The sequence below is a fragment of the Rhinatrema bivittatum genome, chromosome 1 (assembly GCF_901001135.1).
Source record: "Rhinatrema bivittatum chromosome 1, aRhiBiv1.1, whole genome shotgun sequence".
Classification (NCBI taxonomy): domain Eukaryota; kingdom Metazoa; phylum Chordata; class Amphibia; order Gymnophiona; family Rhinatrematidae; genus Rhinatrema; species Rhinatrema bivittatum.
In genome coordinates this window covers 756,249,198-756,276,352 of record NC_042615.1, presented here as the reverse complement: position 1 = coordinate 756,276,352, position 27,155 = coordinate 756,249,198, and the positions used below count along the sequence as shown (strand labels likewise).

The following is a 27,155-nucleotide window of genomic DNA, read 5'->3' as shown; positions in this document are numbered from 1 at the left end:
CGACAACTTACTTCAGCCCCAGGGCTGAGGTAAGTTTGGATATAAAAGAAAAACAAAAAGGTAGGGGGGAAGGGCGGGGGAGGTAGGGGAAGGAAGGGAAGGTGGGGTGGGGGGTAGGGAACGGGGGGAAGGCAGTGCGGCTCAGCTTGGGCTCGGCGCGAGCAAGGTGCACAATTGTGCAACCCCTTGCGTGCGCCGACCCCCGATTTTATAACATGCACGTGCCTGCGCGCGCATGTTATAAAATCGGGTGTACATGTGTGCGCGCCGGCTAGCACGCAGACATGTATGCCCGCGCGCACGTTTGAAAATCTACCCCATAGATTTTTATATATTTGTGACTTGGGGCCCTATTTACTAAGCATTTTTCCTATAGATACAAAATGGAAGAAAACCTTTAGTAAACAGGTCCCTTGGTTTGAAAACAATTAAACTTTATTAATATGATGCCTTGCTTTAGAAAAAACTGAGCGCAACTCTTCCTAAATTATTTTTTTTCAGTTTTGAATTCCTACACACCATAAATGCTCCAAATAGGAACACAATGTCATTTAACTTTATTCATATTTTTTTTTCCTGGCCCAGTAATTTCTTCCTGATTCTTTGGCCTTTGCTCATGGGATGGCACAGCCAGCTTTCAACTGCAACTAACTAAGGCTTCTCATCCTGCCTTTTTTAGGCATTCTTTCTGTAAGAAAATGCCCTGGTCATATCCGTCTGTCTGCCTGTGACACCCTCACCACGTAAAAAAACGTCTAAGGATTTTCACTGAAAATTAGTGGGTTGGCTCATTGTCATCGGTCTTGCCCTACCTGAGAAATTGCAAATGGACCTGACCAGCAGTTGGTGGTACAGGGGCGAGATTTTGCTGCAACTTGCTAGCACTGCTGGAGTATATAAGGCTGGGGAAAGTGATAGGGATGTGCAAAGGCAGAGGATTAAATGAGCCGTGACGGAAACAGTGAGGGGACATAGCTGGAGCAAACATGTACCATCTAGCCAGGACTTTCTTGCATATAAGTTCCTGTAAAACAGAATGTTGTTTGCACAACTGGGTATATGCTATGAGCACACACTTTTTCTATTTCTTTACCCTCTCCTCCCTATTATCTAGCCTACCCATTGCAGGAACAATCCTCAGGTAGGGGGCCTGTACCCACAGGTCCCTTCAGAACATGATATCTGTGAACCTCAAGACTGGCCACTATACTGAATCATCAGGCCGGTTCCCATTTTCTTTAAACATAAATGAAAGAACAGTTTCTAATAGGAAAGAGGCAACATGTACAACCAAAACGGCCTAATCCATGTAAAGGGGCTCATTTTTTAAAGTTTTGTGCCAATTTTTCTCAGTGGCGTTGTGTGTCATTGAAAACAATGGAATCGTTTTATTGATAAGTCTGGTGAAATGTTTTGCCCTGGAGGAAAATTGGCGCAAATCATTAGCAAATGAGCCTGCTGCTGATTTCCATCTTGTTTCTATGCGTTTGACATCCTGTGGTACTTTGTCAATTTAATCAATGAGGCAGGAGTGAAAGCTGATACTTTTGTTGGAAGTGGGAGAAGGGGAAGAAAAAAAAAAAAATCACTACTCCCTTGGGGGTTTATTCATTAAACAGTGCTGAATACTACATGAAATCGTTCGGTATCAAAAAAGCTGAGACCAAGAGTCATCATTTTGCTATAAATATAGCGAAAATAGTGCCAGTCATAAAAAAGGGGTGTTGTTTTTAATTGCAAATAACAGTTTAGGCTGCTGGGGAGAGAGCGAGCCTCTAAAGAGGCTCACAAAAAAAGTTTACTATTTATACCACTGTAAAGGGGGGGGGGGGGCATTAGTAACTCAGGGTGAGGTTTGTGGGGGGGGGGGGGGGGGGTGAGATGGGTTTTGGGGGGCAGTTTTACATGCACAGTCATACATACGAACAGCACAGTTACCATCAGTGAAGATGTAATATGATTTGGAGGGATGAAAGGTGAAAGAAGAGTGCGCATTTGTACCATTTACTCTCTACCTCCTTTGATTGCAGCTGGTGCATCAAGCTAGGTAGAGAGAACATGAATATGCAAGAGACAGATTTGCATACTGTGGAGGCAGTGCATGCATATTGAATGTGGATATCCTGAAAACCTGGCCTGTTTTTGACTCTTGAGGACCGAAGCTGGCCACCCCTGTCCTAGGGGATGGGTTTCTGGAGGGATATAAAACAGAGGGAAGTTATATAGGAGCTTGTTGGAGTTTTGAAAGAGATTAAACGGGGATGCTGTCCAAAGATTCTCAGAAGATCTGAGATACAACCTGGCACAAAAAGCTGTGAAGTCTTTGAAGGAACTGAAGAGTTCTGCATTGCAGCTTGGAAGAGTTAAAGGGCTGGATTGTGGAGTCTAGGGGCTGCTGGAGGAGCAAAGGTAGCTCCTGCCAGTACTGACTGTGTGCCGGCTGGGAGGGTAAAGACCCCAAGATCAAAGGGGACCCCATCTTGCTCGGGAAAGCCCATAGTTAGAGAGAAGTGAATAGAGCTCAAGGAAAACTGTTTTCTACAGGAGCCTAGAGGAGGATAAAAGACTTTCCTGTAATTGAACAAGGAGAACTTTGTCCAAAGTTCTTGGACTTAGAGGAGTGAACTAACTGTGAGTAATTTGGTGGACTATTTGAACTGCTCTGATAGGCTGCTTCTTGATTTTTTATTTTTTTTTGTACTTGGATTGTACGCTGACCTTTCCAGCCTTTTTTCTCTGGACTGTGATTACTTTATGGACTCTAAGTAAATTCTCTCTCTGCTTTTGAACAACAATTTTTGGTGTGGACCTCATTATTTCCATGAGTGAGACACAGTCTGCTGCTGGGCCTACCAGCTTTTGCTGGCTGCCATTGGATTGAATCCTGGTTGGTGATTTTTGTATGTTTTCCTGGTATTCCAGGGCTGCATCTGTGCACATATGTTGGCCCGCGCACATGCATGTTATAAAATAGTCTGGCCGCACACACGTGTGCACCAAATTTTAAGTGGGTGCACACATGAGTGTGCAAATTCTACTTCTACCGTGAAAATCGGGGGATTTTAAAAGGGGCACGTGCCCAGTTAACAGCTAGGCCCTCCAACCTCCCCTTGCTTCATAGCCTACACTCCCTCCAGTTACCCAAGTGGGTAACTCCAGTGGAAGTTACCCAAGGCCTTTTAAATCCCTCAGAAATGGCTCGATCCTTTTATTTTTTAACTTACTCGTCATCCATAGCAGAAGGAAAGTTATGCGGCAGGGGACCCAGGCTCATGCCCCTTTTTGAAAACTTTGGAGATGTGCAGGCTACAGGAGAAACGCGCGTGCCTGGGCAGCTTTTAAATTCCGCTTGGTGTGCGCAGGCCCGACTTATTCGTGCATCCTCTAATGAATGCGCACGCAGGGCTTTTAAAATTCACCTTTAAGGTTTTACCACCCCTGCAGGTGATGAAGGGGAAATTATTCATTCAAAATTAACTATTCAAGGCTACGCATGTCTAAACCTTTTCATCTGCATACACTTTGAGGGGTCTGTTCACAAAAGGGTGATATATTTTGCGGATATCTCATTAAAGCTGCATTGAAGTCATTTATTTTGATCAAAGATTTTTCCTACATATTTAGGGGGAAGTCTGTAACTTTGTGCATAAGTTAGCCAGCAAACATAAGCATAAGTTACATCAAATTTTCATGTAAGTCCACTTTGAAACTTTTCCTGGCAAAATTATTTGCACACAATTATACTTGCTATTTGGCGTGCGTTGTTTTGCCAAGAGAATTTACACGCAACCCTGCCCAACTTCCACCCCCTGGAACACTCCCCCATGTGCGTGCATGCAGTGTATATGTGCATAATTTTATGTGTGAATCAGCTGCACAATGTTCTAAGAGGCCATTTCTGCAGATAAAGCACTACTTTACCCCCAGCAGGCCCTTTAAAAATTACCCTCTAAGGGGGTAATTTTCTAACTGCCCACATTGGTGCACAGTTCACAGGAACTTTTTACCTATGGATTTTGCACCAGTTTTGAAAGTGAAAGTAGGCCCATGCGTGTGCTTACTTTCACTTTGATAATTATCCTAGAAAATCTATCTACACACATTTACACCTGCTAATTTGCTTGCAAAGTTTTTCGGAGGAAAATGTACATGCATAACTTTGAAAATTCAAAAGTATGCACATAAGTGCAAATCCCTCTCTGATCTCACCCCTAAGAATGCCTCTCCCTACAATGGCTAAAAGTACATGCATAGAGACCCAATGAATGTACTTTTACCACACCTAGAATGAGCAATTTTTGAAAAGCTCATTTCTGTAAAAGTTGCTTTTCAGGGGTACTTTTTAAGTTGTCTGTGCTAGATTATAGCACGCATGTACTTTATATGCAAAAGTTTTGCTCCAATTTTCAAAGCAAACATGTTCGAGGTAGAGTTTTGTGGAAAAGTGCACACAATGAGTTGAAAGTGCAGACTTTTCCTCCGCTGGCCTGCACGCGCGCCTCTGGGAACGCCTTCTCCTCATGCAGTGGAAAGTCCATGCCTTGTGGAAGAATGCTTTCAGGGAGGGCAATTTTCAGAAAGGTGATTAATGCCCGTCAAATGCTTTCTATCCATGTAAATTGCTTTGAAAATTGTCCTCTTCATGGAAATGAAAATATCCCAGCCTGCAGCTGGAGTTAAAAATAGCCTTAGCTTGAGATATTTTGATATTCTTATTCTTTGGGGAATAAATTGGTAATTGTAATATGTGATAGCCAGCCAAATCATGTGCTAAATTTGTTTTCTCCCTTTTTGTGAACAGATCTCTTAATGTCTCATTGATGTACGATTTTCTCCCATTTTTAGGTCCACAGTAAAAGAAAATCCTTATTTTTCTACTGGATGCACTGGGTGCCTTATACAGTGGAAGGTATCCAATGCGACCCACCATTTTTGTCTGGATCTGCAAAATTCTGAAAATTCTAAGGTATGGAAATAATTCCGCCCAGGAGTAAATCTGTACGGGACAGAATAAAACATTCCCTGGTGCTAGCAGAGTGTCTTCAGATGCTTGCCCATTTCACATGGCTCAAAAATGCTTCAAAAAGTGGCTTTTCTGAATAGAATCCATAGTATTTCTCAATATATTGAGTTCATGGAAGCAGTGTGAGGCCTAACAGATTAATTAATAAGCAGAGATGCTGGTTAACCAGTTGTTGCATTAACTATAGGTTACTTGAAATAGTTCAATGTATCTCTCGTATAAACATCACTACTATTCTCCATAAGCCAAATCAACAGTTCATCAATGCTAGCTTTGATCTCAATTTTAATATAATAACATATTCATAGTAAGCTTACTTTCCCCTTGAAACTTGTAGTACTATTAACAAATATGTTTTTGTACTTTAATTTGAGCACTTTAAAAATGAGAGATTGCCTCAGTACAAGAAAACAATTGACATAACTCTAAATCAAATATATATAAATATATACAATCGTCCAACATCACACTAGTATTAAAGGCAAAATATAAGATTATACATTTATTTTTCATAGATAGTGATTCTCAAGAACAGCTAAAAATTGCACCTATCCTAGAATCATTATTTAAAATCGTACTCCATTTTTGAGCTTACAAAACACCTCCTTTAACCTACAATCTTATATAAATATGTCAGTGTTTCAATATGGAAATTGCAACATATTAATGGGGCAATTTTGAAATTGCCTGGAGAGCTTGCAGGTCCATAAGGGCTTGGCACCCGTGGACCTGCAAGCTAATTCTCAAAGGGAACTCCCCACAGAGTATCCTTTAGAAAATTCAGGTCAGCTAAAGACTGTGGGCACATAGGGTACCTGCAGACCCTCGGGTGCAAACTAAGCGTGGGAAAAGAGGCACAGGGGCTTTCAAAAGGAAATCCCTGCATGCACTCTCCCTTCCCTGGTCCCATCCCCTTTAGGACATGGAAAGAAGTACCTGCATTAGGAAACAACACACAGACGTTTGGTGGCATGGAGGGGATGGGGGCAGGCAAGTTTCAGATGAGGCAATGCAACCTAGATGCCTCTGAAAATTGTCCACGAAACATCAGCTCCATGTGCTTTAGCGAAATAATGTATTGATACTCCATGGTAGACCCCGACCCTGGGAAATTAGAAAATAATTTAACTAACGATAGAAAAATAGTATCCAAAAAATACATTACCAAGCTCATGGGCTCGTGCTAATGTATCATTTTATATACGTGTTATTTACAATAAGGCAATTTATTAAATAGTGTCCTGCAGTGGTTACATCTGGGGAGCTTTGACTTGGTTTTATTTTATTAAGACCTCGCTGGGGTACATTTTTGCCCAGCAAAATAAAATAAAGAATTTATCATAGTGTGTTACTTTGCAATGATTACGTTCTGCATTATACTATATATATTATTATATAAACACATTTCCAACATTTTACAAGCAAACTTTTGTTTAGAATTCTTAATAAAGTGAAAGATGCAATTTTCTAATGCTAAGAATGCATTAAAAGCACATTACATGCGGTACTATTTCATTATTGCAATACCCTTTTTGTATTTAAGGCTCTGCTTAATTAGAAGTTTTCCCAAAGGCACATGGGAGAAATCCTTCATTATATAGGGCCCTAACAGTCCAAATCATATAGGGCATGATTTATCAAGATGTTTTTCCGATAGAAAAACCTTAGTGGATCTTGCCCTTTCACCCAGTTTCAAAAGCATTCTGCACAGGATGGGAGAAAACCTTTTCAAAAACAGGACTCTTAGGGATCTCTTCATTTTTATTTTCCCCGACAGAAAAAAAATGGGAAAAAAATTCCAGAAAGTACCAGAAATGGTGGCATCTGGGTTTTCTCTAACTATTGTGCCTAGTTCCCTTAGGCAGCTTAAAAAGATATTGAAACTTCAGGTAACTGAAAGTTCGAATCTGTGGACACAATTCTCAGGGTTCAGCCCTCTTTTTTCGGTGCTGGTGTAGGCACTGCCTACTTTCTTCCTTATGTCTTGCTGCTTTCTGTGTTCCCTGATGTGCCACTTGTCTAATTAGTATTTTTTTTTCTCTGCACCTCCAGCTCTGAAAGCAGGAGTCCACATTTTACAGAAGGAGGTGGTCCCCTCAGTCTCCTGCGAGAGGCACTTGGGATCTGTCACCCTCAACCCCATAAGATGGCAGACAGGAAAATAATGTAAAGTGATTAACATTTTCAGAACTTAAAACAAAGCAACATTTTTATGAATTTTGTTAACTTTGTTGTCTTGACTCTATTTTTATTAGGTTAGAGTGGGCGTGAGTGAGATTGCTGTGTATGGGTGCGTGTGTAAGGGGGCTGATACAAGGTAGTATCATCTCTGTGAGAGTTTACATGAGTGTGAGGTATGTATGACAAGAAGGGGCATGTGTAGTGCGTGCATGTGTTAGCAGGCGTATGCATCCGGAGGTGCCGAGCGTGATGCTTTCGAAAAGACCAGTGCCGTGATCTCTGGAGGAGATTATGATACCATGTCTTTAAAAACAGTGAGAAACTGCTCAGAAAAATAACTTGTTACCTTCTCACTTCTAGCACGTTGTTTTGCATTCCATCATAGCAGAATACGAAAGAGTAAAAGCAAACAAAATGGCTAGGCCTAGTTCCCAAGATTTTACATGGGGTGGAAAATAAAAGATTTTACATTTCTCCTCCCATAGAGGATAACAGGAACTAGTTTTTGCTCTCCTTGAATAAATGACAGTATCCTCCACTTCAAATAATCCTTTTTACAACAGTAGATATTTGACAAAACGTAATATTCGGCCACTATTCTCCAAATGGAGGCCCAAAACAACAGGCGTGGGGTGAATCGAGTCCACAATTGTCTTTGGTATGGGAGTGGATCATATTCCAAACAATTGGCTATACATTAATATTAGAAAATTAGAACCCATGATTTATCACCATCTCTGGAGGGTCTTTTAGAGGAATGCAAATAAAATTTCTGAATGTTTGTATTTGATTGCATGCTTGAGTTTAAATTGTTAGTTTTGTAGATTTTATTGTTAAAAGTCCTGGAGGCTTCACTGAAAATGAGATTTCATTCAACAAGCTCTCCATAATTCACAGCAACCTTTCCTTGATTCAGTCTTATGAATTCACAATAATTCCACAACATGCTAGAGTAATTCAAAAGAGAATTATGACTTCAGATAACAATGTATAGCATGCTGGTCTTCTAGCCTTTCAAATGTCCTTGCTCAAAAAGGATGAAAAAGTATTGAAGGAGTCCATCAAGTTGTGCATAAACGCTGCTACTTAATGCTTTTCTTGATCTCTCAATCTCTTTAAGAACTACATGTATCACCATAATACTCCAAGATTATAAGCTCTTACAAGGCTAATGGACCAACATTATAGTTCAACATAAATAATGAACCAATTGCATCCAAATGAGAAAATGTACCCCCAAATCAAAAATTCATACACTGGGTGCTTGCAGCTATAAAACCTAGAAATGAAGTATTAATAACACAAAAGAGAAAAGAGCTGGTACACCATTCATAGGCAACAGGAAAGTTATGCTCTTAACCAACAGTTTTGATCCTTCATGATCCTTTACTCTGGGTGCACCAGGTCTTTTTCCTTTTTTGCACCAGTATTATAGCATGTTTTTTTCGTGTAAAAATGTAAGAAGCTCGTAGCCTCCTTTTGAATATTGTGATGCATAAATTTTGTAATATATATATATATATATATATATATATATATATATATATAGATAACAGAAATATGACATTCAACGGCTTGATTATAGCATAATTTTTCATGGCACGTGATGCAGTACTCCTGACCTTACCTGGTACTGAATACTGTAAGAACTGTATAACCAAATAACCCGACCTTTTCTACATTATACCTGTTGGTCTTTTCCCACAGAATCTAAGCCATGTGCTTATATTTTAGTATACATATGATTTTGTCCCTTTTAAGAAAAAAGAAGGACACCTACAGTAAAAATCACAATTATAAAACAAAATAATTTGTTCTGCCATCAGCTCTTAGAAAGTGGGTAGCCGACTGAATTCAAAGCATAGAAAGATAGGAGCAGCAAATAAGCTCTAGTTGTATTAGTATTCTAGATCATGTTTTTAAGCATCTCATTGTGACTGCCTTTAATATGCTCTGTATTATTACCTGAAGAAACAGGTATTATTTAACAACCCAACTTTCATTTAACTTAAGGTGAAAATGCTGTGGGATCTCTGTAGCCCAATCCACTACGCTTGACTTCTGTTCTTGCCTCAGACTGAAGGAAAGTTGTCCATATGTTTTTCGGTTTGATGCTGTGGAAAAATCTGACAATATTCCTTGTGAGAGTCTTGGAATACGGGCAGGTTTGGCATTCCTGAATCCTGCATGAGCACTAGAATATTGCCATCATCAACCCTTGCCACTTTTGTGTATTCCTTATTGGGCCCTGAAACAGAATATTGTTTGCTTCTGTCATTGTTTTCTGTGGTTTTTGGTACTAGTGCCAATGCATTATTTTGGCTGATTTTGTGAACTTCCACATAATCCATTGTTTTAGCAGACAGAAAATGTGCATTCTCCTGGGGCAAAAACCAGATTGTTTCATGGTCATTAGTTTTGGAGTGCAAGTCCTTCAGCTCATTCTGGTTATTTCTGTCTTCTTCAATGACACTTTCAATGGTTTTAAAATACTTTGGTTGATCTTCCTCTTCATTTGTCATTAAAACTGGAGACATATTAACATTCATGGCACCAAGTGCCAATTTACATACTTCCGTAACATTGTGGTAGGAGGATTTGGGAGTATGACTACTGGGCATTAATTCTTCAGGCCAGGTATATGATTTCTCCTCTGGAGCTATGCACTGAGTTGCCCAGTCACTACTGGTCTGCCTTGCAGTATTTTCAAATGTAACATCAGCATCAACTGCTTCAAAGGCTGATGGAGTGACTTTGTTTCCTCTACACCTTTCAGACAGAACAGAGGGACTATCACAGCTCCCCCTTCCTGAGTCATTGTCTGTTTCAATGTGAGGTGACTTCATATTTTGATTTGGGTGACCCTTATCATGGCTTGATATGAGTTGTTCCCGACTGTCATCTACTTCCAAATATTCTACCAGTAGTTCCTCACAGTCTGATGTTGGGGGAAATCCTTGACATCCCAATGCACTCAGTAGCTCTTCAGACTTCCCAGTCTAGTTAGAGAAGACAAAACATTAAATGGGATTCAATGGACACAGCATTGCTGATCTGAAGATTACATTTTGAAACACTACCATTAACGTAATGAGCTTTCTTTCAAACATTCACAGCAAGTGCTTACTCTATTTCAATAAGACACTCAAATGAAATACCTGAAGACGTTACTGGACATGAACTTTTAAGACCGAATAGGTCTTTTCTTCAAGTGTGCTATGTGTCTTAAAAAATCACATATACATCATCTTTAAATAAGTCTTAAACTGAAACAATTAAATGGGCATTACAATTCAATTTTCTTCAGAAACTACCATAACTCTTGCATTACTTTTAATGAAAACATTTACTTTTAAGTTTATTTAAACTGATGTCCTGCAATTTTCTGTACCCTTGGAAGCATGTTAGCAGGAGGGTGACAGTATGGCATGCATCCAGTTAGCAAATACCGGGAAGAATGTGTGAACTAAAATTGAAATTGGAAAGGTTTGAAATTGCTGGCTGAACTTGTTTATTATAGAGAACTTAACAGCAATACAACACGTCCGTGTTTCGCCAGTGGGGCTGCGTCGCCAAGGACCCACAAATGAATTCTTTGAAGCTGTAACCGAGGCTAAGGCTTAAAGCCGGAGGTCAGCCAGATAAATGCAGTGATGCTAATCCATGCAGGAGAAATTTTCTGGTTACAGCCGTTGTAGAGAAAATAAGGCAGAGGCAGGGGCGGCTCATTTGCGCCGCTCGAAGTCCATTTAATCTTCCTGCATAAGAGCGGACACCACAGCATCAGTACGATGACTGAGCTCCAGCCAGCAATTTCAAACCTTTACAGTGATCTTTAAGTGTTTCTTCTGAGACTGAACAGTTTCAATTTTAGTTCAAACATTCTTCCCTGTATTTGCTAATTTATGTGTGAATTCTCTACTCCACTCCAGTTTTCTGCTAATGCATCCAATTAGTCCATACTGGCCATTGGTATCACAAAATCTTTCAAACATACTGCATGAAACAATCAGAAACCAGTGTGCACGATGTAATTTGTTTCCTCTTGGCAAACATAGCTGCTGTAGGGCCAGAAATGGGAACTGCTTACAGAAATGATAAATAATTTACATAGTGACATAGTAGGTGTCTGCAAATAAGAACAACCGGGCTCACAGCCTGCTTGGGTTGCTCCTGCTGATGCTGCTGTAGGCAAGAATATCTCCCATGCAAGCTTGACCGCATATTCTGTTCTCACTCTGGTCATCACCATTCCTTTCCTTTACCCACTGTGCTAAAGATAGCATCCAGCTCTCAACCATACAAGCTGAACTGTCTGCAGGAAATCATTTCTTATCCTTGCTAGATGTAGCGAAGATGACACAACGCACCCTCTCCACCCTAAATCTGAGAATGTATCATAGGCTTGCTACCTCTCAGGCCAATACAGAATGGTGCGCTCGGCCGAGCACACTGTTTAGCTCCTGTTTGGCTGCGCTATTATTACCCCTTATACTGTAACGGCCGGATTTTAAAAAACATACGCGCGTAAAACCCGGGGGTTTACGTGCATGGCCAGGCCTTATGCATACCGGGCCAATTTTCAAAGGGTGCGTGTAAGTCCCGGGGCTAACCAAAGGGTCGGTCCAGGGGGTGGGGCGGGGCTAGAGGCACCTGGCACAGGGGCTATTTGCTGCTGTGCCGGCGCGCGCAACTCGCTCCTGCTCAGAAGCAGGAGCAAAAGGTAGGATAACAAATTTGGGGGTATTTAGGATAGGGATAGGGGGACGGCAGGAAAGTTGTCCCCCCCACCTTGCGTGCGCAGACCTGGCATTTTAGCGATATTAAGTCAGAGGCACCAAAAATAAATTAAAAAAAATAACAAAACAAAAAAATCTGCCCAGACACTCAATTTTGCCGGCGTCCGTTTTCCCAATCCGTGGCTGTCAGCGGGTTTGAAAACCGACGCCGGTAAAACTAAGCATCAGTCGTCGGACTCGCTCACAACCCCCTCTTCCACTAATAAGGAGGCACTAGGGACACGCTATTGTCCCTAGAGCCTCCTTATTACCGCCCGGCCTCATTTAAATGCAGAATCGCGCGCCCAGGAGAGGTGCCTGGGCACGCGTCAGGAGAGTGGGCCCTCAGCTCGGAGCGCTGGCTCTCCCACACCTTTTATTAAATCGGCATGTATGCGCTATTGACCTTTCCTCTTCTTTCTGGCAAACTGATGCACTCTGTGCTTTCTCTTCTCCCCTTTCCTGCCCACTACCATTCCGGGTAGATAACTATCTAACAGGCCGATACGGTAAGGAGCGGTAAGAAGAGCTGCGTTAGTGCCGGGCGCGCCCGCGGTTGCCGCACGCACACTCCGGCTCACCTACCGCTCGATACTTTATTTAAATTGCTTGCAAATGCAAACCGCGTCCAAGAAGCGTCCGTGAAGCGTTAGGCCCGCGCAACCCATTTTACCATATAGAGCGCTATACAGTATCCTGGGTGCGCTGGCCTAACGCTTCACGGACACGCTGGTATCTGTCATTTCAAATGTCATTTGAAATGACAGCTACCAAGAAGTGGACGGTTTTCCTACGCTCGAGATTGCCAGTCCTCTCTCCCCTCCTCCCGAAGCAAGGCGCGTAAAGCAGCCTTGCTTCGGGAGGAGGGGAGAGAGGACTGGCAGTGTAAAGCAACGACTTACTTTTTTCGCAGCCCTCCTCCGGAGACGGACATCGGCGGAGACGGACCACGGCTCCCCTGCCTCCTGGCGAAGATGGATGCCTGCACGGGCGAAAGCGGCCCCTGTGCGTGCAATTGGGCCGCTCAAGACGTGATGTCACATGTCATGACGACAAACGTCGTGACGTCACGCATGCCAAAGGGGAACACTTTGTATTGTAATGTGCATCCTTCACCATAAACCCGAGGAACATTTGATGGACCCAGTGAATAGCAATGTGTGCAGAAGCATCTTTCAGAACCAAAGCACACATCTCTCAGTTGAATGAAAGGAAGAGTCATCTGGAGGGAGTTTGTCTTGAATCTCTCCCGAATCAACACATTTTTCAGTTTCCGCAAATCCAATATAGGCCTTAATCCACTTGACTGTTTGGGGATCAGGAAATAATTGGAATGAAATTTATGGCCACACTTCTGAGAAGGCACAAGATCTATCACCTTCTGCTGAAGAAGTGATTTAAGAACATAAGAACATAAGAAAATGCCATACTGGGTCAGACCAAGGGTCCATCAAGCCCAGCATCCTGTTTCCAACAGTGGCCAATCCAGGCCATAAGAACCTGGCAAGTACCCAAACACTAAGTCTATTCCATGTAACCATTGCTAATGGCAGTGGCTATTCTCTAAGTGAACTTAATAGCAGGTAATGGACTTCTCCTCCAAGAACCTATCCAATCCTTTTTTAAACACAGCTATACTAACTGCACTAACCACATCCTCTGGCAACAAATTCCAGAGTTTAATTGTGCGTTGAGTAAAAAAGAACTTTCTCCGATTAGTTTTAAAATGTGCCCCATGCTAACTTCATGGAGTGCCCCCTAGTCTTTCTACTATCCGAAAGAGTAAATAACCGATTCACATCTACCCGTTCTAGACCTCTCATGATTTTAAACACCTCTATCATATCCCCCCTCAGTCGTCTCTTCTCCAAGCTGAAAAGTCCTAACCTCTTTAGTCTTTCCTCATAGGGGAGTTGTTCCATTCCCCTTATCATTTTGGTAACCCTTCTCTGTACCTTCTCCATCGCAATTATATCTTTTTTGAGATGTGGCGACCAGAATTGTACACAATATTCAAGGTGCGGTCGCACCATGGAGCGATACAGAGGCATTATGACATTTTCCGTTTTATTCACCATTCCCTTTCTAATAATTCCCAACATTCTGTTTGCTTATTTGACTGCCGCAGCACACTGTACCGACGATTTCAATGTGTTATCCACTATGACACCTAGATCTCTTTCTTGGGTTGTAGCACCTAATATGGAACCCAACATTGTGTAATTATAGCATGGGTTATTTTTCCCTATACGCATCACCTTGCACTTATCCACATTAAATTTCATCTGCCATTTGGATGCCCAATTTTCCAGTCTCACAAGGTCTTCCTGAAATTTATCACAATCTGCTTGTGATTTAACTACTCTTAACAATTTTGTGTCATCTGCAAATTTGATTATCTCACTCGTCGTATTTCTTTCCAGATCATTTATAAATATATTGAAAAGTAAGGATCCCAATACAGATCCCTGAGGCACTCCACTGTCCACTCCCTTCCACTGAGAAAATTGCCCATTTAATCCTACTCTCTGTTTCCTGTCTTTTAGCCAGTTTGCAACCCACGAAAGGACATCGCCACCTATCCCATGACTTTTTACTTTTCCTAGAAGCCTCTCATGAGGAACTTTGTCAAACGCCTTCTGAAAATCCAAGTATACTATATCTACCGGTTCACCTTTAACCACATGTTTATTAACTCCTTCAAAAAAGTGAAGCAGATTTGTGAGGCAAGACTTGCCCTGGGTAAAGCCATGCTGACTTTGTTCCATTAAACCATGTCTTTCTATATGTTCTGTGATTTTGATGTTTAGAACACTTTCCACTATTTTTCCTGGCACTGAAGTCAGGCTAACCGGTCTGTAGTTTCCCGGATCGCCCCTGGAGCCCTTTTTAAATATTGGGGTTACATTTGCTATCCTCCAGTCTTCAGGTACAATGGATGATTTTAATGATAAGTTACAAATTTTTACTAATAGGTCTGAAATTTCATTTTTTAGTTCCTTCAGAACTCTGGGGTGTATACCATCCAGTCCAGGTGATTTACTACTCTTCAGTTTGTCAATCAGGCCTACCACATCTTCTAGGTTCACCGTGATTTGATTCAGTCCATCTGAATCATTACCCATGAAAACCTTCTCCATTACGGGTACCTCCCCAACATCCTCTTCAGTAAACACCGAAGCAAAGAAATCATTTAATCTCTCCGCGATGGCCTTATCTTCTCTAAGTGCCCCTTTAACCCCTCGATCATCTAATGGTCCAACTGACTCCCTCACAGGCTTTCTGCTTCGGATATATTTAAAAAAGTTTTTACTGTGAGTTTTTGCCTCTACGGCCAACTTCTTTTCAAATTCTCTCTTAGCCTGTCTTATCAATGTCTTACATTTAACTTGCCAATGTTTATGCTTTATTCTATTTTCTTCTGTTGGATCCAGGTTGAGATCTCACCAGGTTGAGCTGTAAACTAAAATTTGTTGATATGGAGGATGGTGAGTAAAGCATAAACAAAAGCCACACGACAAACTTTTCATGACCCATATCATTAGTATCATGGAGCCATTTTGGGAAGAAGGACTGACCCCTTCCCCCCACTGAAGAAGGTGGAGAGTTGGGTCTCACAGTCATCAAAAACTGTTCCTAGGATTAGGCTGCATCTGTTGCTCAGCCTTTGGGTGATTCCTTTCCCTTTACTGATCTCAAGCAGGCAGCTTCTGTTGCTGAAAAGTTGGAGGAGCTCAATGATGCTGAAAAAAGTGGTGGGGATGTCTTTGGAAGAATGGATGCTTGAAGGAAAAACAATGGCATTGACTAGGAGCTCACTTGGCCCTGTTACAGCTGATAATGATTGTATTGTGGATTTGTATTTTTTAATCAGTACCACCATCTCTTGAACTTTGTCACCAAATAATTTGTCGCCCAGAAGGCGATCATGCATATCCTCTCAGAGGTTACTTACTTGCAACCAAGAGAGTCTCCAGGGAAGAGGCCAAAGTCCTGGCCATAGTATCAAAAGCTTTGTAAGAAGAATTGATGAAGTGCTTCTTACATTCCACCATATCCTCCACTGTTCAATGGAAGTACACATGTTCTGGGTCTGATGATTCCTTAAAAAGTTTTACTTTTGCACACATTCATTTAAATACTGCACCATGCTAAGTTGGTGAGCTGCAATCCAATCAGTCAGCATGGATTCCTAGAAGAACATTTTCCCAAATACATCTAAGGCTTTTGGGCCCTTCCCAGTATGCGTGTTAGAGTGATCATGAGTGTGCTTAGCATGCTTCACTGCTGACTCCACCACCATAGAGTGGTGTGGTAGTTGGACCACACAAAAAGTGGGAAGGCCTGGACTCTGTACTTTAGATACAGTTTCTGGATCACCGAAAGCCACAATGTCAGCATCAGCCACATCCTCATCTACAAGACCTTGAGGAGTTTGTGAATTACAATAGCTGCAGGCTCCATTGGATGCTGAAGGAACTGAAAAACCTGAAGACATCTGTTCTCAGGTCCTTTTTCTTCCTGACACTGTTGGACAATGTCTTTAACACCTTATCTAAAAGACACCTTTGCTAGGAGTAGCAAAGACCTTTGGAGGAGAGGTATGTTAAGGCAAGTCCAGCAAGTGTTTTGAAGGAATTCCTGTGAAATCTTCCTCTTTCCACAACCACAAGGGAACACTAAGCCATGAGGATGAGGGCAACTGATGAGATCTCCACTGGTTTGAGGGGGAAACTTCTCTTAGGAACTCAGAATGAACTGATTCCACTTCTTCCTCTTCCGATACATGAAGGGACTGCTATGGAGGAGAAGAATCCACTGCCTCATTGTAAGGACTTACTGCCAGTGCTGGAAGCTCTTGAGGAAAGATACATACCAGTGTGGAACTTTGGGCAGCTTCACTATCTGGGAAAATTTCCTCCACCTTGGACAGAACTGAATCTCTCTCACTGGTTTTCAGTGATTATGAAAACAAAGAAATTCTTCATTAACTATGATGCCTGGGCCCCCAGTGACTAGGGGATCCTCTTATCCAGAGCTGGAGGAGAGACATTCTCTTCAGAAATCTAGATTAGCTCCTCCTCAGTAAGGGCTGCCTGAAAACTAAGGAGGAACTCAGTGCCATGGCAGCTGCAGTGACTGTTTGTTAGGAGTTCCATGCTGGTTGCATCAACAACTCCTAAACAGTGTCTTGACCTATCAATGACACCAGTAGCACCTCCTTCTGTGCCATAGTGTCAGCAGTGGGTCTCTTTGGTATGCCATGCCTAGTGTGTTGATTGTGCCTTACAATGCAAACTCTGCACCAAAGACATGGATGTCTGGTCAGCCCCTGGGTCAGATAAAACAAATTGCTTATTATCATGGAAATCTTCTATGCCATGAAGGATGATGGGACTTGCACCAATGAGGTTATCTTCCATCTTGGCAACAAGGAGGGGCCTGCTCTGACAGAGCCCCTCACTGATGGTGCCCATCTTTTCTTCAGCTCCAAATGGGATAGCCCCAAAAGGGGCTTCTTGTGCCTCACCTGGTGCCACAGGCTTCTGCACCATGCTCAGTTCTTGACGTGAGACAGACCCATGAAGTGGGGGGGAAGGGAAGCATTCTTGTGCTTGCAGGAACAAGAATGGGAAGATTCCTATCTCAATTTCCTGTGCTGAGAATCTGATATGCCTTGCTCCTGGACAAGGAACAACTTTGCTGCTCAGCCTTGTACTGAGGCTTTGGGTTCTTACATGCCAGTGCTTTCCTTAGGGCCTCCATCTTCCAGTTGAAGTGTTGCTGTGCCCTAGGGGACATCAGACCACAACTGTAGCAGTTGGAGGAGTCATGGTTTGGGCCCAGGCAGCAATAGCAGACAAACTACATATCTGCAATGGAATTCAGTGCTTATAGTTGCAGACCTTGAAGCCGCATACTGTGGGCTTCTTGGCCTTGGGCTTTTCAATATTCATCTATTTTTTTTTAAAGAATTAAAATTTCTGTTTGAGGAGCTGCCGAGGCACTGGCAGAAAAATGGAAGAAAAACAAGGCACTAATGGAGCACTAAGGCCAAAAGAAAAAAAAAATTTAACAGAGAGGCTGGGAACACATTCGTATGCTAGCTCGGATGAAGGAAGACTGAGGAGCTCACAGGGTATTGTGTGTGAGCAGGACACCCATGCTTACTCAGTAAAGTCTTTACTAAGCTCTGAGAGCTGGGTTCATATTGGCGCCATCAGATGATGTCACCCACTCGTTATAGCTAAATCATACCTACATGTCGACAGAGAATGCTTAGAACACATGGCTCTGTTTCTATTATATCCCACCTTTCCTTTGCTTTCCAATTTTCAGCTGTACTACAAAGGTAATGTTCATGTGCACTTTTGAAATATGATATGTATGTATCATATTATTGGTACAATTTTCTTTTAGCACTATTTTATTTTCTTTCAGATGATTGGCACCTAGAGATCAAGATAAAACTTCTAATGTTTTATTGCTAAAATGATTCATTTTTTAAATTTTGTTGACTCAATTTTAAGTTTTGTTAACTTAATATTTTGTCAATTTTAGGCATGAATTTATCAAAATGCACTAAATATTGCATGTGATAGGAAAAGGGGTGTGTTTTATGGTAATAGGCAGTTTATTACAATTTGTGCTAGTACCTATGTAAAGCACTACCTTAGCACAAATTGCAATAACTTTTTCACACAAGAGAGAGCATCTAGCCATAATGCCCTCACGCTAGATAGGTATTTATATCTCTATGGAAGACCTCCCTAGTAAATTGAGGTGAGGTTTAGGTATTAGCGTAGGGGTTAGTGCCACTTTGACATTCAAAGCGAGACGTACAAACAGAACAGTGCTCTCTTGTGAAGATTTGATGACCTTCGGAGTGAGGAAACTCACCCAAAGATGAGATTTGTGCAATGTTCTCTCAACCTAGCTTGATGCAGTCATCAAGCTAGGTTGAGAGAACATTGCACAAATCTCGAGTGACTAGGTGGGCCTCCCATAGAGATATAAATACCGATCTAGTGTGAAAGCACTATGGTTTCTCTCTCTCTCTCTCACTCAGCTTAAAATGGCATGTGTAAAAAAACATTGCAACCATGATAAAGCTCTGTCACACAGCTTTATGCAAATGAAAAAGGTGTAGTTAAAAGCTATGCTATATGGCTTCACCAAACTGTGAGCCCAGCCCACTTGGCCAAAATTCCTGCCCCAATATCCTCTCATTTGCATCACATCAAACATAATGGTGCTTTCGCATGCATTAAGGTGTTTTTTGCATGCGAAAACCCCATATAGCACTTTGATAAATGACCCCCTTAGTTTCTTACATCCTTTCAAACAGTTCAGCTCAAATCCTTAGTGCTAGAGTTTTCTCCCTCCTAAGAGGTGGTTTATACTGAAAAGGCCAAAAAAATTGCCAATCTAAATGACTGTCCAGCAATTTCTATACATTGATCTTAAAGCCAAGTGAAAGCTACAGAGAAGCAAGTTAAAGCAAATGCTTACGGCAACTTCACATCTAGATTATAAATGTGTTGTTAATTACTCTATGGGACTAGGATTCTTGTGAAAGATACTCCAGAATAAAAGGCATAAGAAAACCCAAAGATAACATGCGACTGACAATACAGTGATGCATGTTGACAACGTGCAGAATCATTTGTTGTACTAATTGTTGCAACAAATATGGACAATTATACAGACTAATTGCTTATGTAGCCCTTTTTTCAGGCAGTCCCAGAAAGAGCAAGGGGTCACCTTCAAATGTTGCAGGGATGAAGAAAGCCTGGCTACAACTCCAATTGAGGATTCTTAAGTAGGGGACAGTTAAAACTGTGGGGGACAACGCTCAGAGTCATAAACAAGTCCACACAATGGGTATTGTGTTCCTAAACAAAATATATCTTATGGAGACAAAATCAAGAAAGCCATAAAAAAAAAATAGAAGAATGCAGGAAACAGTTCTTCACAGATTTCAATAAACAGATAAAGCAATTTAGGAAAAGAAAAAAATCACAATAAGTCTCCTTCTCATAAGAATTGCCATGCTCGGTCAGGCCAAGGTCCATCGAGCCCAGCATCTGACTCTGAGGGTGGATAATCCAGATTGCAAGAACTTGACAGATCCCATAAAGTAGATCTAAATCCTGTTACGCACTCCCAGGGACAGCAATAGCTTTAATTAGTCTACCTGGTTAATTATGTGTTATACCCTTTCCCACTAGGAACTTGTCCAATCCTCTTTTAAACCCTGTTGTGCTATTCACCATGATCATGTCCTTGGCAATAGATTTCACAGCATGATAGATACTGTGCTGAGTGAAAAAGGACTTTCTAGATCTGTTTTGAATCTGCTGCTTGTTAGTTTCAAAGAGGATCCCTTTCTTTTGGTAACATTTGAAAAGATAAATAACTGTCCTTTATTTGCTCATGATTTTATAAACTTCTAACATGTCTCCTCTCAGCCATCTCTTTTCCAAGCTGAACAGCCTGCTTAGCCTCTCATCATAGAAGTGATGTTTTATTCTCTTTATCTTTTTGTCACCCTCCTCTGCACCTTTTCTAGTTCTGCCTTATCCTTCTTAAGATAGGGTGACCAGAACTGCACATAATACTCAAGCAGACCGATGCGATATTGTGTGGTCAGCCTAGTGCTCCACTTAGCCTGTGATTGGATGTGGGTTTTGGACTTGCTAGACTACCCCCCCCCCCCCCATGCAAAAAGAGGATTAACGTGTCCAAAACGTGCACTCAAACTTGCTCATAACTAATAGCGCTCATCATATGCAAATGGCATGTAGATGAGGCTTTTAGCTATTGCCCCTGATGCAAACAATAACCTTGTGCCCGATGTGTATATTTTAACATGCAAAAATTAACTCCAGCCCGGAGCTAGTGTTAAGTCTTGCCACGTACCAAGGACTCATGAAAAAACAATTTTTTTCTGTGATTCTTCCTACACAGAAGGCTGCCAGGAGCTGATTGTGGTGCTGTCGCTTCTCTCCCTGACGTGGCCTCATCATCACCGCTGCCCACCCCCAGTGCCAAACTAGAAGCTTTTTCCTGCTTCCCTGATAGGTAGGCAGGAGAAAGATTGTATTGGCCCATTATCAGTAGCCAGGATTGTACTGGCCCATTATCAGTAGCCTGGGGAAATGACCCCCTGTAGGAGATGGGTAAGCCAGATACCTTCCTGGATCGCTGGGTGGCTGGCATGATCACTGTACCCTAACCATCTAGAGGCGTGATTTAGACTGGCGACAGATCCAATCTTAGTAGCAGAAAAGGTGAGACAGCACTTTAATGAAATCCCAATACTCCCGTAACTAACAAGCACACTGGTGGGTGGCCTCCCAACTGTTTTTGCAACTCGGGCTAGAGGTTACTCTGCAGCCAAGTGCAACTACACCAGAGTTCTTGGCATCCATCATCTAGGAGATCGAAGTTATCAAGAGGGGTCATTTTTAAGTTATTCTTACCCAGCATGTTTGGCAATGTGTTGGGAGGTGTTGCGTGCTGGCAACCCTGGTTGCTCCCCACTGTCCTAATCAGCTGTCAAAGGGGAAAGAGGAGTCGCTGAGAGCAAATGTGCGCACCGATGCAAAACGCGTGCACAGGCACAGCTTCCCTGGGCGCCCGATGCTTTTTAACAAGGCAGCTCATTAAAATATAGCATTGCACACCCAGGAAAGGTGGATGTGCGTGCGTTGAAAAAATGGGTGCACACTTTGGATGGACATTTTTTGCATGTGTCTTATTGCATCGGCCTGAAGGTGTGGTTGCACCATGGCTTGATATAGAGTCAATATGATGTTTTCCGTTTTATTCTCAATTCCTTTTCAGATTATTCCTGACAAACAGGCCGATACAGTAAAGTTCGCGGGACAGCGGGCGAGCGCCCACTCTCCTGGCGCGCGCACAGGCCAGTGTCCTGTGTGCGCGATTCAGTAAACTAAAATATTTAAATTAGGGCCGCAGAGCGGGTTTGACAGCTGACGCTCAATTTTGCTGGCGTCGGTTCTCGAGCCCGCTGACAGCCACGGATTTGGAAACCGGACGCCTGCAAAACTTAGCGTCCAGTTTTCAACCTGCGAGCCGCGGGCCGATTTCAAATATTTTTTTTTTAAACTTTCGAGACCTCCGACTTAATATCGCCATGATAATAAGTCGGAGGGTGCACAGAAAAGCAGTTTTTACTGCTTTTCTGTGCACTTTCCTGGTGGCGGCAGAAATTATTCTATTTATTTTATTTTTATTTATTTAAGGTTTTTATATACCGGCATTCATGATACAATCACATCATGCTGATTTACAGTTAAACAGGGGTGCATAATAAACTTCAAACTGGAACTATAGTGCGGAAGAAGGCAGTTACAAATAACAAGGATGATTGAACTGGGAGAAGAGAGAAATAAAAGGAAAGGTTAACAACGGCTAAAATAATTTACAAAGAGCTGAAACTGAACTGGCTGTGTTATATATTTTGATGGTGTGAGAAATTAATTGGAGTCCGGGAATGCTTGTTTAAACAGCCAGGTCTTAAGTCTTTTCCTGAAGGTTGGGAGGCAGGGCTCCTGTCTACCTTTGGGTAGGCGCTAATTTCTGAAAGTAAAATGTACGGCTTGGCCGCACATTTTACTTTCTGTATCATGCGGGAATGACTAATAGGGCCATCAACATGCATTTGCATGTTGCGGGCGCTATTAGTCTCGGGGGGGTTGGACGCCCATTTTCAACGCGCTATTACCCCTTACTGAATAAGGGGTAAAGCTAGCGCGTCCAAAACGCGCGTCCAAATGCAGGTTAACAGTGCGCTCCACCGAAGCGCACTGTACTGTATCGGCTTGACTGTTGTATATGTGTGGACTATAAGAATTTTAAATAAATAAAAAAAAATCTATTTGCTTTTTTCACCACCGCTATGTACTAAAGTGAGGATTTCAACATAATGTCCAAACAAACTACAAGGTCTTTTTCCTGGGTGGTGCATTTTTTTTCCTATGAGCCTTACTTTGCACTCTTCCATATTAAATGTCATCTGCTGTTCAGTTGCCCAGGCTCCTAGTTTCACAAGGTCCTTCTGCAGTTCCCTGCAATCTGCTGATGTTTTAACAACTTTGAATAATTTTGTGTCATCTGCTAATTTGATCACTTCACTCGTTCTTCCCTTTACCAAATCATTTATGAATATGTTAAACAGCAAAGATCCCAGTAGTAATCCATGCGGTATTCCACTAACGACCTTTCTCCATTTGGGAAACTGCCAATTTAGTCCTACCCTCTGTTTCTGGCCTTTTAATCAGTTACCAATTCACAACAGAATACTGCCTCTTAATCCATGGCTGAGGAGTCTCTCATGGGGTCTTTAATCAACTGAAAATCCAAATACATTATATTAATCAGCTCATCTTTATCTACATGTTTATTTATCTAAAAGACTGGTAAGACTTCCCCTTGCTAAAATCAAGTTGACTCTTCTTCACTAAGCTATATCTATTTCTATGGCCAACGATTTTGTTTTTAAGAATGGCTTCTACCATTTTGCCAGATACAAGCGTCAGGTTCAGTGGTCTACATATTTTGCTGGAGCCCTTTTTAAACAGAGTCAATAGGCTACCTCCCAGCCTTCAGGAACGGTGGCTGTTTTAAATGATACGTTACAGATTACTAGTACCAGGTTAGTAATTTTGAAGTCCATATTCAGAAACAGTCTGGACAGCAAAGTTAGCCGGATAAACTCATCCGGCTAACTTTGGAGGTATAATGGATAGTACAGGTGCACTATTGAATATAGCCGGTTATCTGAAAGTTAATTGGCTAAACGTAGTTGGCTAGCTTTACGACAGCTCTTTGGCCTGACCAGACTTTTTAGATGGCTAAGTTAGGCCTGGGAACCTTCACACTCCTCGTGCACTTCTCCTAGAGTCCCTCGTGAAGGTCACTCCAAAATATCAGGGCGCAAGACCACTCTCCCAGCAGAAAAGAAAGGAAGCCTACAGAGTACAGACACTTGCTGCCTCTCTCCAGTTCCTTTCGTCAACAACCCCCCCTGGTGACTCATGAAGTCACCTTTATAACCCTAGAGCAAATGCACACCCTTTCAGGGATGGACCAAAACTACCCTTCAGGAAACTATTCCCACTAGAAACGCCCCTTCCTTGCTGGAAATGTTTACATTCTAAATCTATGTAACTGCCATGTGGCCTTTACACTTACCTTAAGTAACTGTGTATCAAAGCCTATAATCTTAGGTCCAGGGACTGGTGGGAAGATGCATGTCATTTTTCTTAATAAAAAAGAAAAGAAAAGAAAACAAAGTGAAGCATCAACAAAATTAAATTCTGTATGATAACAAAATAGCTTTACTTAATCCTCCATCAGTCACATAAAGACACAGATATTTGCAAGCACAAATGTAAGCCTTGATCAATACTTTTGTGGTGCTTTTATTTTTTGGTTATGATTTCTGTCACAATTTTCTCCCCATTCCTGCTGGCATACCATGGGCCACCTGGAGACAAGGGCAGGAAGAGCAGCACTTGGGCTACAGAAGCAGCCACTGCCTTTCCTCCCTTTATATCATTGGGAGAGCTGGTGGGTGGGATCCAAATCTGCGTCCATAGGATAAGCGCCTTCTACTGTGCGATTCCTGCATATTTTGTTTACCCCAAATTTTGTGTATTTTTTTCCACTGTGGGAAATGTATGTCTTTGGCAAAAGTTGCATTAATTAAAAAAGAACATGCTAGCGGATGTGGATTATTTGCACATTTTATAATATTAGATTCTATGGTGAGGTGTCTTCGGGCATGGGGCTGGCTCCGGCCTGAATCTATCAGTGCCGAGAGAAGTGCCGCAGGGTGTGGAGAAAGAGAAGTCCCAGAAAAAAAACAAAACATAGCCCAGAGCAGGGAAGTGAGCCAAATCTGTGGAGGAGGGAGAATCACAAACTGAAAGGTGAGCTCAGCCTGCCAATGAAGGGGAGCCTAGCACGCTGCTGAGGGATGAAGGGATGGCTGAACCAAGCCTGCAGAGGAGGGCAGCTGGCTAAGGAGGGGTGAGGAAGAACCTGCTGGGGAGCGGAGGCACGGGACGAGGAATTGCAAGGGGAACAGAGAAAGACAGGTCAGTGGGAAATGGAGAGCCGAGCAGATTAAGTATAGCTCCTCCCAAATATAAAATTCAAAGTATGCCCATGTAGGAGGGGGAGAATTAAGAAGAAGCAAGGCGTTTAGTGCAGAGTTTCAGTGCTGAGTGCCTGAATGTAGGTGAATAATAGGCAGACAAATTAAGTCTTGGCCAGGTGTTGTACTTTCTTTGAATATTGGCCACTAAGGCCTTTCTCTCATTCTGTGTCTATCTAGCAGTATTCAGCTACATACAGAGGCACTGTTTCTCCTTGTAGAAAAAATAATTTTGACCAGAAGAAGCCACTGGCACAATTGATATGATATATACTAAACTTTAGTGAATTAAGTAATGATGAAGAAAATATGGGGTAGATTTTCAAAGGGGTACGCGCGTAGGATGCGTGCGTACCCCCCGATAACCTACCCCAAACCCCCCCTGCGCGCGCCGAGCCTATTTTGCATAGGCTTGGCGGCGCGCGCAAGCCCCGGAACGCGCGTAAGTCCCGGGGCTTGCATGGAGAGGCGTGCCGGGGGCGTGGTGGGGGGGGGGGTGGCGGTCGTGACGCGGGGTTTTGGGGGCGTGGCGCGGGTGACGCGACGTTTCGGGGGCGGCGCCGCGGGCGTGGTTTCGGCCTGGGGGCGTTCTGGGGGCATGGCCACGCCCTCCGGAACAGCCCCCGGGTCGGGTGATGGCACGCCAGCAGCCCGCTGGCGCCCGCAGATTTACGTCTGCCTCTGGCAGGCGTAAATCCAGCGATAAAGGTAGGGGGGGTTTAGATAGGGCCGGGGGGGGGGGGGGTGGGTTAGGTAGGGGAAGGTGAGGGGAGGGCGAAAGAAAGTTCCCTCCGAGGCCGCTCCGATTTCGGAGCGGCCTCGGAGGGAACGGAGGCAGGCTGTGCGCAGGCTGCCCAAAATTGGCAGCCTTGCGCGCGCCGATCCCGGATTTTAATGGATACGCGCGGCTACGCGCATATCTATTGAAATCCCGCGTACTCTTGTTCGCGCTTGCAGAAAATTATAAAATCTACCCCCATATGAGTATGAAGAAAATAAGAAAGAAACCCTCATTACTAAACGACATATCTAATGTTCTTTGTCTGACAATAGCAATATTCAGATATGAGTCCATGGTGCTTTTCTCCTAGTTTGTAGAAATGGGCCTCAGTTTAAAAATTGCACTACTAACACAGATAAAAAATGACAAATGTTGTGATTTTGGAAAAACTATAGACTTGGGGGGGGGGGGGGGTGTGGAGAACATTATTTACATATGTAACCCATCTCAGAGCTATCCCAAGGGGGAGAGGCTCACATTCAATACCAGGGCTAAGTTCTGGACTCACTCTCACAGAACCCCTGATGCAGGTTCTCCATTTGAGGGTGTAGGATAAACCTAAACATTAAGGGGTAGATTTTAATAGCGCGCGCGCCAATTATATAAAATGCGTGCGCTGGCGTGAGTATTATTGCATAGGTCCTAAGTAGAAAGAAAGAATGAATATTTATCAATCAGTGGAGTCTAGCAATTAAAGCACTGAATTGCAAATGAAGAAAACGCTGGATTGTAAATCCCTATTCTCCCACCAACTCTGAGAAACTTTAAAAAAGTTCTTTTCCCTATGCCTCGGATTGCTCCAGTCATAACTAGATACTACTATAGAATAATACTATGTTTGTTCCTCTTCCTTTTGACAGCTGTCACGCAAATTCATGCCATCTAAATCAAATTTGGTAATCAGACTTTCTGCCACATATACAGCTACATGCATGACTTAAAAATATTAAATTGTAAAGTGGCTTTTGATGTTGTTTGGCTCACAGCCTTCATACAAACCCAGCTTATTATTATTATTTCACCATAAATCAATCTCTTTAATTACAAATTGGCTCAAGAATTTATTTCCAGATATGCGAAGTCCAAAAAGCCGACAATGAACAGAGTCGATTTTAATTTACTTGTTCAACAATATCAATATCAGCAATATCAAATTTAAAAAGAGGACAGATGGTTTCATGCAATGTGGAAAATAACAACTTA

General features: G+C 42.5%; 1 protein-coding gene across 2 annotated transcripts in view; it reads right to left on the bottom strand.

The window, feature by feature from the left end:
* Positions 1–289: 289 nt before the first annotated feature.
* PRLR (prolactin receptor) overlaps positions 290–27,155 on the bottom strand; it is a 610,827-nt gene continuing 583,961 nt past the window's right edge. For both annotated transcript variants that reach the window (XM_029578943.1, XM_029578952.1), the window contains 2 exons: positions 24,205–24,274; positions 290–10,203 (listed from right to left, as the gene is read on the bottom strand). In XM_029578943.1, coding sequence (XP_029434803.1) covers positions 9,277–10,203; positions 24,205–24,274 — 997 coding nt within the window. In that variant the 3' untranslated portion in view covers positions 290–9,276. The remainder of the gene's footprint in view (positions 10,204–24,204; positions 24,275–27,155) is intronic.